The sequence below is a fragment of the Kryptolebias marmoratus genome, linkage group LG20 (genome assembly GCF_001649575.2).
Source record: "Kryptolebias marmoratus isolate JLee-2015 linkage group LG20, ASM164957v2, whole genome shotgun sequence".
In the NCBI taxonomy this organism is placed as follows: domain Eukaryota; kingdom Metazoa; phylum Chordata; class Actinopteri; order Cyprinodontiformes; family Rivulidae; genus Kryptolebias; species Kryptolebias marmoratus.
The window spans coordinates 27032403-27045938 of NC_051449.1; the positions used below are offsets into that span (position 1 = coordinate 27032403).

The following is a 13536-nucleotide window of genomic DNA, read 5'->3' on the forward strand; positions in this document are numbered from 1 at the left end:
ATCGGACCATCACTGGGCAAGGATCAATCCCGTCATCTCTTCCGTGTTCTGGACTCTTTCCTGTTCAGTAAGAAATATCACACGGAATATTACCTGTGCCATACCTGCTGTTCCTCTCCTCCACGATCCCATACTCACCTTATTCTCCGTTCCTCAGGTCCTGGTTCCGGTTCCCCTCTGTAAATATTCCTTGACACTGTAAATAAATTCACTTCCCGTTACCTGCTGGCTTCTGCGTCTGTCTGTGGCCGAACTGCTCGCTTGGGTATACCTGAAACCTGACAAATAAACCGTTTAATCACTGCCTTCTCTGTGTGTGAGTCTCTCCAGGTTAAAATAACATTTCAAGCCATACAGCTGATCAATGTTATTTCATGGTTAAACAAATATAAACATTACTTGACAGAAATGCATGTGTAAGGCAAAAGCAAAATATAAATATTACTTGACAGAAACACATATGTAAGGAAAAAGCAAAATATAAACATTACTTGATGAAATGCATGTGTAAGGAAAAGGCAAAAGCAAAATATTTATATTTCTGCTTTTATTTTTGATTATGTTGCTTTCGGTCCTTCATATCATCTAGGGATAATTTAGAGTTACCAGTTAATTTAACATATATGTCTTTGGTCTGTGGGGGGAACCAAAGTACCTGGAGAAAACTCACTCATACACAGGAAGAACATGCAAACTTCACACAGAAATGAAAACTATATATTTTAATTATATTAACTATATTTTATATTTGATTTTATTTACATACATTATTTTCTGGAAGTCCCAAGCATTAAACCTAAAAATCGCAATGATAAGTATGTAATAAGGAATGTAAATCTGTAAACAAATAAAACAAATAAAACAAAATCAGATCCTCACACATATAACCCATTATGGTTTACCAGTCTGCTCATATCTGCAACTAGCTAGAAATAATAGGCATGTTGTGTTTTTACAGGAGAATGATCTCCTCTTTGGATGCTCCAATCCTCTTGGACCCACATTTATGGCAGATGCTCCTGACCTTATGATGAACAAAGTGATTTTGTCCAGAAAAGCATTTAAAAACAGCTGCCTTTTTGTGGCGATACTCAAACATGCTACTACACAACTTGTTCAATTACTGTTGAGTAAATCCTTTTAATTTGTGATAATCATCCAGATGGATAATCCTCTAAAGCCACAGATTACAGGGATTATGGCTGAATCGCTGTGAGGAGGGATTAACTCATACTCTAATTCCACACATTTAGTTCACTTTCTGGATTTCCTTTTCTAGTGTCTGACAGCCACTGTGGTCATTGGCACTATGGCAAAACAAAAACACTACTACATGGAACTATACTTATACTCAGCCTGAACAATAAAATATTGGAGAAATGCTGAAAGGTGCCAATGCAGACAAATTCCGACATAACTTGCAATAATCTAAGATCAGAAGTACATAAGAAGTATAAGGAGAACCAAGATCAATGGAAATGTTAAAACAGCTGCCAGTAGCTCATTATGATCACCATAGTAACCACACACCTGTGTCTGTGACTCCCTGACAGCAAAGTTAATGAGGCAGAGAGAAATAAACTGAAAATAAGCCTCAAACAAACAATTGTTGTGTAGAACCCATAAGTCAGATCTTAAAAATTCTTGAACCGTGAGCAGCAGAAGACTGATGATCAAACATCTGATTTTTTATGTTTTTCCAGTGTTTTATGTAGGAGATATGACAAGTTAAAAAGAGCCTTCGCTTTCAATTTTGAAGAGAATAGTTTAAGTTCAAATATAACTGATGCTTGGCTGTGCACTCTCTGCACTCTGGGGGGACATGAGAAAAAAACTCTACGTCTGCCTATGCCTATGTTTTCATGATAATTAGTATAAATACCAACATGTAGATGTGCTACAATTCACATTTTGCAGTGTTGGTTATAGTCCTGGTGTCAGTAATTATTCTGGGTTAATAACAGTCAACTTACTGAAACAGTACTTTTGTAATATTTTTACTATTTGAATCAAACTTATTTTATCTTGATTTTCTTTAATTAAATAATCGTCTAAGGTTCTCTACTTCTATATGGTTAAAGAGCTATTCATATTTTAGTGTCTAAATGTCATTTCTACAACTTCTTTATTTAATTTAATCACCCTTTTGGCATAAAGGTTAGGTGTAATTATTCCTTCATAACTCAATTCAGCATTTGATCATAGTGTAAATATGTAACTTTGTTTTAAAGTCCCTAAAGTACAGCGTCATTCCTCTTCATCCATGTGATTTCAAAAGTTTCAACTAAGCTGATTCCTTTTTCATATGCATAAATCTGTGCTAGCAATAATTCCCCAATATTATTAATATTTATTGTTTATATGCATTTATTGATTTATGAATCGACAACTTGCTACAAATTGCCTCAAACTAACAGCTGCTGTTTCTGTAGAAACTCTAAGTTGGATCTTAGAAAGTCTTGAACTGTGAGCTGCAAAAGGCTGTGATGGCCACAGATGTGAATTTTTTTTTTTTTTTTTTTTGTCTAAGGTGTTTTATGTAGGAGATATAACAAGTTCAAAAGAGCCTTTACTTCCAGGGTGTGCACTATGCATTCTGGGTGGATTTGAAAAACAAACAAACAAAAAAACCAAGTACTATTGCAGTTAGAGACACATGGTGTTAATGCAAACTTACATTTTGATGTTTTTTTGTGCATGTATCAAAAAGAGATGTGGGGGTAAGAAGTTAGCAAAAAATCTGAAATTTTAAGCAGATCAGAAGTTGTGTGTGACTTCAGCTGTCAGTAAAACATTATGTGGAAAAAATTGTAAAAATAATCAAACTTTAAGATGTGCTTGTGTAAAACCTTAACTTTCACTCAATTCTCTCCCGCAGACACTGTGGTTCCTAATAATCCTGTGCCCTCAAAAAAAACAAACTGTTTTACTTACCTGTTCTTTTCCCAAGATTGTGGCACCAGTATTCCTGTACCCTGAGGTCAGTCAGCAGCCTCATGACACCAGTTCTGTCAGGAGGACTGGAACAAAATTCAAGTAAACTGTTGTGTGAAGCTAGAGGAAGAAAACCCACAATGTTTGACCCAAGTCATAGAGTTTAAAGATATTGAGAAAAGTTTTTAAAAAAATTGTGACTCTGAAGAAAGTAATAAAAATCTTTCTTTCTTTCTTTCTTTCTTTCTTTCTTTCTTTCTTTCTTTCTTTCTTTCTTTCTTTCTTTCTACTGATTCTGCTGCAGAATAATTCAGCCTTTGATGTCAGTCCGGTCCCCGGTCCCCCTGGACCCGGACCTGTGCGGACTCCATGATAATTGAAAGAGCGCAGGTTGTTAACGTGCCGTGACCACGCGCTTCACGCCGCTTCATTCATGAACGCGCTGCTATTCTGAAAAAACGAACAGCCCGAGCGAACAAGTGTATGTATTCCCATGAACCTCCGCTTTGCACCTCCAGCGCGGCCTCTACACAAAAACACACGCACGCACACACACGCAGTAAAACAACAAAAGCATACGAGTAAGTCTGGGTTCGAATTCAAAGTGAAAATACATGTTGAATCCAGATATTTCCATCTACTGTAGAAAAAGACCCTATATATATGTGTGTGTCACTGTCTGACATTAAATCAGACTTAATCTTTCCTTTTTAGGTCAGTTAGGATTCCCCAAATTATTTATATTTGCTAAATCATCAATAGATGAACATCTACAACTGATTAACTTTTGTAGTCAATTTATTTCAATATGGCCGCCACAGCTAATCAATATTGGCCAGCAGAAAAATAGCTATAACTCAGTCAATTTTCCAGATATTGATGTGTTAGTGGCTGAGTCATTCACAATACATCTTCTGAGCGTGAAATCTCTCAGTCTTGCACAAAAATTCAATCAACCAATAAAGTCTTTATAGTTTGCAGGAAAGCTCAGTGTCCACGAATCTGTCCCGCATTCTGAGACCACATAACAAGCATCAGTTTATGCACGGTAAAACGTTTTTTATTTTGCATTATCTCCTGTGTTCTTACATTCAAAAGATGTATTAAATTAATTTTCAAGCAAGATTATTGTCGCATTATCCAACATTCTGTTTAATTTTTTACTTTTATTTTTCTGTATAATCTGTGGTATTCTACAGTAAACTCCTTTATTCAACTTAAATTCTTCATTAAACTTAAAGTAAAGTCCAGAATACATAAATCAAAATACACGAATCCTTCAGATTCTTTAATCTAATCAATATCTTTACATTCTGTTGCAGACAAATATCAGATCTATCAAATATCAGACCATGTAGGACAGGTGCGGGATTGTGTGATGGCTAGGCCGTCTCGGGTTTTAGTGGGACCCTGTTCAGAGCCCACGCGGGCCTCATGTTTGTGGGTGACCAAAGGAACACAAGTGTTCTCCTTCCCACGGCCACGGACCGTGTTGCAGCTTTCTGCTGCATCGCGCACCGTGCGCGCCCCCGCAGCTCCATTTTTTAGCAGAACAAAGTGAGCGTGTTTGGGTCCGGGCTGAATAGGTGAGCACTCATAGATCAGTGGGCAGTCTGTTTTCACCAAACCAGCCTGCTTTATTTGTCGCGTGAGGTGTCAATGAGGCGCGAGCCCCGGGGCCAACCGCTGGGCTTTTATTTGTCAACCAGTTGTCCCAGTCAGACCAGCACAGTCTGGCACAAGCAGAACATGGACCATTTCACTGGTGGACATGTTTAGGCCCGTTGCTACTCACTTCCGGTTGGTTAATGACCGAGCTCAGAGCGCCTGTTCTGCGGTTGGAATACAGACATATACTAGTATAATCTAAGGATGGGACCGAGTGGGTTCACAGTGGTCACAGTGGATAATCGAGTCATTAATCTAAATAATTAAGTTATTGATTTGAATTGAGGGGGCGGGGGGGGGGGTTCAAGTGAACTGATGGGTCTGGTTCTGTTCTGGAGAGGTACAGTCTTGGTAAACGGATTCCTGTACCCATTATTATTATTATTATTATTATTATTATTATTATTATTATTATTATTATTATTATTATTATTATTATTAATAATGTTGTTATTTTGCTATTTTAAAAATTTTAGCAGAATATGTACGTTCTGTGCTGATGACTGTTTTGGGTTATTTATTTATTCATCCGTCCATCCATTTGTCGATTTTTTGCTTAACCAACGCTCAGTATCTCATCTTCCAGGGAACCTTCAGGAGGATGAAGAAGAACCAACTTATAAACAACAATAAAAATAAGCTTTATATATGAATAACAAAATAATCCTGGGTTAAAAACAAAGGGGGTAAATAAAATACCCTCCTCCAGTTGAGTCCGACATGTTTGGGACCAGTTGAAGCTGAGAGAAACAGCTTCACGATTCTTTCATTGCAGTTTTAAAGATGTGATGCATCAAAAACAAAGGCAGTTTGTACCAAGTTCTGAACAGTTTCACATGTCTTTAGTTCTAGGCGAATCCTGGGAACCTCAAGAACAAGTTTGAGAGTGGACCGAGTAAGACAAATATGTAAGGTTCGAGATAGAAGTCTGTAAGAATCAGTGACATGTGGGTTTAACAAAATCCATCCTAAAAGATGTATGCAGGGGACGGGATGGGCAGGAGAGCCTGTGTTAGATCCGAATCACTGCCTGATCTAACAAGAAGCGAGCTGCTGTAAAATATGATGTTTCTAGCCCAGCTCATATAGGATCGGTCTGTCTGTGCAGGAGAAAGACAGACGTCCTGCTGTTCCTGTTTGGCTCGGTGGAACTGCCGAAGGTAAACCCAAGCCGCTCTGTCAGGGGGCGTGGTTTCTGCGGTGCGCCTCACGGACCGAGCTATGATTGGCTGTCCCTCTCGGTAAGCGGCACGCGACCATGGATGTTCCTATAAAGCCAACTCGCGTGGCTTTCCCGTTCGAAGCAGCTGATTAGTGATTGTTTCTTGCAGCACAAGCTGAGAGCCACTCGGACCAACATGGACTCGGTCCTGGATCCATTCTCTGCGCTCCACTCTCTGTCATCCCCTCCTTATTTCGATGATGAGCTCTTCACGGACCAGTCCTCCAGAGACGAACACTTGGACACGGAGGACTTCCTGGACGAGGACGTGGACTTCCTAACCTCTCATCTCCAGGAGTATTACAGCAGAGACGGAGGAGGCAAAGGAGACTTGGACATCAACAACTTGTCCTTCTCCTCCTCCTCCTCTTACGGCTGCACCCCAGACCTGTCCCCTCCGATGGGCCGGTCTGGACCGGTTCTGAAGCGGAGGCGACTCCGGTCAGAGGTGGAGCTGCAGCAACTGCGGCAAGCCGCCAACGTTCGCGAGCGCCGGAGGATGCAGTCCATTAACGATGCGTTCGAAGGCCTGCGCTCCCATATCCCGACCCTGCCCTACGAGAAGAGACTGTCCAAGGTGGACACGCTGCGCCTCGCCATCGGATACATCAACTTCCTGGCCGAGCTCGTGCAGTCCGACCTGCCCATTAGAAACTCCAGCAGCGACACGCACGCGCATCCCAAGAAAGTCATCATCTGCCACAGAGGAACAAGTAAGAGCGTCATACCTCCTCCACGCGCAGTTTTCCTCCAAAACCATGATTTTTATTCATGCACTTGAAAACAAAGACCTGAATCGTAAACAGTTCTGAAAAGACAAACATATAAATAAATAAAGAACAAATTAAGCAGCGACAGTTCTAAAACAATAAACAAACAATAGCTGCGTTTGAGACGGCTCTTAAACAAATAAAAACTCAATCTGAAAGGGTTCAAAAGCAATAAACAAACAACAACTGAATCTGAAACGGTTGTGAAATTAAAACAAATAAACCTAAAGAAAATCAGAATTACAAACCAAACAAAAATTAATTTGGAACAGTTCTAATATCGAACAACAATAAACAAAGACAGCTAAATCATAATGTTGGGTTTTTGTCTTTCCTCAGGGTCTCCCTCTCCCAGTGACCCGGATTACGGCCTGCCCCCCCTGGCGGGTCACTCTCTGTCCTGGTCTGATGAGAAGCAGCTACGGGAGCACAATATCATCCGGACTGCCAAGGTTTGGACCCCGGAGGACCCACGAAAACTGCACGGGCTGACGGGCCTGACAGACATTGAAAACAAGCCTCCTTTCGGCCTGGTGGCCTGAAGAGAAGCAGTTGAACTGGACCGACTAATTCTAGTTCTCCTAGACCTGTGAAGTCATGCTGTGGCTTTCAGTGTGTTTATAGTTTTATCATGTTGATAATTTTATTTTTGTAATTCAGGCAATCATGTATTTATTTTTCCACATGTAATAATATATACATATACATACATATATATATATATATATATATATATATATATATATATATATATATATATATATATATATATATATATATATATATATATATATATTCCATATATTCCAGAAATGTGCAGTTCTAGGCACAGCCAAGATACTGCGCAGAACCCTCAAGCTCCCAGGCCTCTGGTAGAGGACCCGAGCTCAGAGGATGAAACAAAGACCACCCGCGGAGGGTGAGAAGGGAATTTTATATATATATATATATATATATATATATATATATATATATATATATATATATATATACACATATATATATATTTAACTTCAATGAGAGAAAAGCGTTTTTATTTTTGTGTTGAAGGATTTTATCTGCAAATAAAACCTCGTGATAAAGAAATGATCTTTCTTTACTTCCTGTAAAAACCTGCTCAGAAACATGAACCTGGATGAAAATAAATATGAGGCTGCAGCATATAAAGCTACAAACACACAGATGACTTCTTTTGATATAGCTATGTAGTTTTGCGCAGTTAGTTTTCCCACTTTCCCCACTAATCTCGTAGAGATAAACTAGTTTTAGACTCAAAACTCTATAAAATACATGTACTTATTTGTTTCTGTATTGACAGGCTTTATAAAACAAACAATCGTTGATAAAATCCTCCTGATCAATAGCCTATTTCAATAATCAATAATGATCAATAACAATAATTTTTGCGTAAATTTCTCGTTTGTTCACGCTTTGTTTTTTTAATTAATTAGTGATTTACTAAATTATTTTTTTAATCAGCGTCTGTGCTTTTTCACAGATTCAAACTAGTGAAAACAAACGGAACTGATCGAACCTCTGCTCTAAACTCAGTGCTACTGTAAAATCGTGGCGGACCGGTTTTGTTGAGTGACCCGCAGGCCCAGATTCTGTCGGAACATCAACACAAACCTATTCGGACCTCATTTATTGAAGGCGAGAATGTAAATAAGATGCTAATGAGGCCCCGCAGCAGAACCGAACAGCTGAGGGTTCGGCGGAGCTGTTGAATGCGGCTCCGAGTTGCAGGTGCAGCACGGACACATTTTCCCGCGGTAGCAGCATCCCTCCAACATGTCCCCTGTCTGTGAGCCTCCCATCCCTAATCCCTCATTGCAGCGAAACTCTGCTGCATGTATGAAGCACGTAAACTCCGAGTTGAAGACTGAACGGAACCAGAGGTAGAATACCTGTTGGTGGGTTCATGCAGCTTCGTGTGTGTGTTTGATGACAGCAGCATGTAATTCCATTACTGCCGCAGCATGTAATCCGATTACAGACATTAGAAAGTCAAATCAGAGCTGCTTCATGTGATTCCGTTGTGACAGAGAGAGGGGGGCTGGGGTTCGAGGGGTGTTCAGGAGACTGGTGTTCGTATGGGGTTGTGGTGGTGGTGGTGTTTATGTCTATATTAGTGTGCGTGTGTCGGGGAGGGGGGTGGGGTGGTCAGGGGACAGAGGGGTCTAAAACAGTAGTAGCTTTGTGGTCTTCAGCTCGTTTTTGTGCGCTTGGTGCCTGTACGCCTCTCAGCATTCTTTGGTCCGGTCTAAGTGAAGCGGAAGAACCCGGCTGAAATGCTCGCGGCTATCTGTTCATTCCGTGGCGGCTTGGCAGCTCCTCAAAGAACCGCAGCCTTTACCCGTGTGACAGGTTTTATTTCCTCCAGCTTCGCGGCCCGGGACATTACGGCCCAAAGAGTCATTCTGCTGAAAGAAAGGCTCGGCACAGAGCTGAAAGGACCAGCAGAAGATCCGAACCTCGTGTTCTGTACAGCCTGGTTTCTTCAGGTCCAACAGTGGAAAGAAGAGTAAAAAACACCAGGTTTGACGTTTAAAACACAACGTTCAAAGGAAATGTTCCAACTCATCCCTACAGTAAAGAAAACTGCCACCCTTCTTACTCTCAGTAGCAAAGAATGAAAATATTTAGAATTTTTACAAAAAAGGTTCTCTAGTCCTAAATTTATGCAATACATATCGCCCTCCACCTTTTATGGCAGAGTTTTAGACTAAGATTATCTTATGCTGTGAAATGACGAAGTTTTTATTTTGGTCAAACATAAAAATAGTTTAATACACGATCTCATGTAATATCCCAATATCTCAAGCTCAGATTATGTGTTGAGGATGAATTTCAGCAAATCACCATATTGTTCATCGATGTCTGTAAAATTAACTGAGCTTTAGCTATTTTTGTCTTTGCCAAGGTTTAAATTTTTATTTATATAAACATGTATGTATTTAAGAAAGGGACATTGCACATTAATGAACATCCATAAACAAACACACAAACAAACAAAGTATATAGCATAACGACAATAACAGCAACCAAAAGAAAAAAAATACAATAGTTGGACTTCTGTTTTGAAGACTGTTTGCCTCCCATCCAGGGAATTTATCAATTCAAAGCTGTAGAGTTTTGAACCGAGAAAGCTCCCCTGGTGGGGAGAGAAGCATTCTAAACTACAGAATTAAAATTTAGTTTGTTAAAATTTATTTATTTATTTACCATGCCGGTCCTGCGATGGACTGGCGACTTGTCCAGGGTGTCCCCCGCCTCTCGCAAAGCGACTGTTGGAGATAGACACTAGCTTCCCGTGACCCGGAATGGAGAAGTGGATAAAGAAAATGAATGGATGGAATTTAACATGCCCTGGATAAATGACAATCTAGTCTAGTAATGTAGTATTATTGAACATCCAAACAGGTGAAAATGTAAATCTACTTGAGCTCATAGCCAAAAGGTAAATTTAATCTAATTCCCTTTACCTAAAAGGAGGTATCCAGAGTGTAAATATGCAATATTAAAAAAACAGCAGTCAATATAGACTAAAACAGAATAAAAATAGATGCGAGAAACATCTCAACTAGTAGGGCACATGCTGCTTTGTCGATCATCTTCAATTGGACTGACTCAAAAAGTTAATCACCTGTAGATGTACATGAATTGATTAATTTCTGAAAGTTTCATTAATATCCGTACAATGGTTCAAAAGATATCCTGCTAAAAGACAAACACACTAAAACTCAAAACTACGTTGAAAAAACATTTAAGTCCATGTCTTCACCGATCACTGACGGACAATAAAACTATGCGCCTCTCAGAGAGTCTGCTTTTCTTTGTTTTTCAGTTAAACGATGGCTGCTCTTGGAGGCTCACAGTAAGCCGGACCGGACTTATTCATTATATTAAATAAAAATTTCTCTCTTCTGTCCTTTAAATGAACCCTGGTCGTTTGTGTTTCCTTTTTGTGTTAATGAGTCAATTTCCATGTGTTTTCCGCGGACGTTATATTTAGGATGGATTTTACGCAGCAGAGAACATGAACTCAGTGTGCGCGTGCGTGTATGTGTGAGTAGTGGTGGTTTGGTGGGGTGGGGGTGGGGAACGTGGGGGTAGGCTTGGGTGGAAGGGGTGTCATCATTACCACCGCAAACTCCGGGCGGGGTTCTGTCCAGCTGACCCTGTCCACCGTCCAATGTGCTCCAGCCACAGGTGTCTGCTGGAGCAGCAGAGAGATGTGTTCCCCCCACCCACCACTACCACCACCCTCTTTACTGTCAGGCGGGACCATCCTGTCCTAAATGCATCTTTACGACCGTCTCGTGGTCCCTCTGGCAGGGTTATGTCTCCGTAGCACCTGGTAGCCCAAACTTTGTGTTTTTATTTCCTTGCGCCGGGTCCCTGAGAAGCAGCTGCCTAAAGCAAGCAGAGTGGCCCTTGTGGTGTCCTGGAGATGGATTTGGCACCGTGTTCATCGCCTCTAATGTTCCATCAGCCTTTGTGCAAGACACAATATGGCCGCTGTAAAGCATGACATTTTGCAATAACAAAAACACATTTCCAAAGATGTGACACCGGGCTGAAAGCGCTGCGCGGACCACGCGGGCCAAACGTGCCCCGCGCTTGTTTTGTGCACGCTCAGCCAATTAGGTGCGAGCTCTTTTCGCTGCGCCTCGATTAGCCAATTTAATTTACGTCTTCTAGTTTTTCAAAGACAGAAAAGAGGTGGATTTGGTACGTTTTTTTCCAGGGAAAAAGGCAATTTACTTGTAATCACCTGGTGCTTTCTTTACAAGAGCCTAAACTGTCCCGAGTGGCCCCGGAACCATACGGTTCCCAGCATCACGCAGCATTGTTTCCCGTGGTGATCACTCGTTACTAGCATGTAACAAATCTTTTCTTAGCTCTGTTTTGTGTCATATTTTCATCCGACAGATTAGGCAGATGCTGCGATTGTATAATCCGTGCAGCGAGACTCGAGCTGAAAGGGAGCCGGGCACTCTGGGCACATCTTCAGAGAAATAAAACATTTAGGAGCCATAAACAGACTTCAACCTGCTCTGTTTCAGCCTTTGTGCTGTTTGTGAATAATTAATGTTAATAGGGACAGGTTTGTGTACTTTGAATGCGGGACCACAGGTGCAGAGTGACAGGATGAATAACCAGGCCTGATTTTTGCCAAAGCTCGAGGGCCCTTGTCCCGGGTCTCCAAGCTGATGGAAAATATTGTCATGTCTTTGATTCGCAGCATTACTTTCACGGAGAACAAAGCATGCAGATGAAAAGCTTATGTTAGAGTGACGGTAGCCGCTGCAGACTCCTGAAAGAAAAAGAAAAGGACCGAGTCAATGGCAGCGCGCGCGTCTGCTTCTGTGCGCAAGTGCTCCATCTAACTCAAATAAAGGAGCCTTTCCAACTTTTAAAGGACCACTTTTAGCCTTTAATAAAGACTGGAAGGCTGGAGCCATTAAGCATATGGTGCTAAGGCACTGGTCTTTTATCCCCGCCTGGCCCTTCACATCCTAACTTCAGTTCTTTTAGGGAAACTGGACTTCTTGAATGACCCAACTTGATGCGCCAGCAGCAACAAGTGACACCGGAGCGCACGGCGGTTCTGCTCCCTGAGGGGCCATCAGAGGCCGCTGCGGGGCATCAGAAAGGAACTCCGATCAGGTTCTGGTTTGGTTTGGTTCTGACAGCCTCTGACAGTCTCTGTCTGACATTTTAAGGACGCTATTAACTTTTAGAAACAGGGAGGGATACGGGATCATTTAAGTTCCGAGCTGAGTAAAAACTCTGGCTGGTCTTTATGTTGCAACTCAGCTGTGAAATAAACTTTCCTGTTTTTTTGTGTTGATAGTTTTGATTCCATCATAAAGCAACTGAAGACGTGTGAGCTTTTGTTTATGATATTTTATGACACCATACTTATTTTCTTATTCTTTTTTTAACTAATTTACCTAATTAATTCGAATGCTTTGTGTTTATATTGTTTTATGTGTTTTATTATAAAGCACTCTGTAGCTTTATCGGTAAAAGGTGGCATATAAACGTTACCACTTTGTTCTTGCGTAAAATAAGTCATTCCCATCTTCATTTGGCGCCCGCTGACGTCACAAACCGTTGTTGCCCTATGATCCAAACAAAGAAAAAAAAAGTCATATATTTCATAAATAAGATTTTTATCTGCAGAAGAATTTTAAATCAAACTCTGCTCCGTGTGTGTTCGTGTGTATATGTGTGTTGGAGCCAGCTGGCCGCCTCTGGCCCCTGAAAAACCCTCCTGGTGGCCAGAACACGCCAGCCTGACCTCCGCTCCGGAGGAAGGAGATGCTCCTTTGAATGAATTAGGCAGAGAGACGTGTGAAAGCAGGCTGGATATGAGAGGCATTGTGCACAGCTTTTCCGTGCCCCATGATGAAATATTACAGTCTATTCACCCCAGAGGCTCCTTTGAAAATGGAAATGAAGCAGACTGGGCAGGTTTCAGAGCAGAAGGATTCAGTCAACCTGCAGGTAACAACTTGCTGCGTTTGTTTCCTTCAGACTGAAGTGACTTCAGAATTTGAGGTGATTCATGAGCTCAACTCTTCAGCCGCATTTTGACAAATGATCGATTCTCTTCTTCCAGCTCTGAATAACTCTACAAAAAGTGATAAATTACAAATATGTTAATTTCAGTCACGGCCGTTTGGACGTGTGAGCCTCCATCCAGCTGATCCCCACGATGAGCTGCGGCCACTCGGCCCGTTAGGGCCGGGGGGTCCTTTGTTCCCTCCACCGCTGATTTCAGCCTCCGGGGAAGGATTTTGTGAACCCTCACCCCCACCCTTCAGCCCCTGCTCTGTCAGTTGCCAGGCTTCAGCAGTGTAGAAGCATGCATCATTTTTCACCAGCTCCCCGTTCTGATATGAACAAAAGCTGCTGCTATGGAACAGCCTC

General features: G+C 41.3%; 1 protein-coding gene across 1 annotated transcript; it reads left to right on the top strand.

Moving 5' to 3' along the window:
- The first annotated feature begins 5884 nt into the window (after positions 1–5884).
- ptf1a (pancreas associated transcription factor 1a) lies at positions 5885–7304 on the top strand. Its single transcript, XM_017434346.3, has 2 exons — positions 5885–6537; positions 6934–7304. The coding sequence occupies exons 1-2, from the start codon at positions 5961–5963 to the stop codon at positions 7134–7136; spliced, it is 780 nt and encodes a 259-aa protein (XP_017289835.1). The 5' UTR covers positions 5885–5960; the 3' UTR covers positions 7137–7304.
- The last annotated feature ends 6232 nt before the right edge of the window (positions 7305–13536 follow it).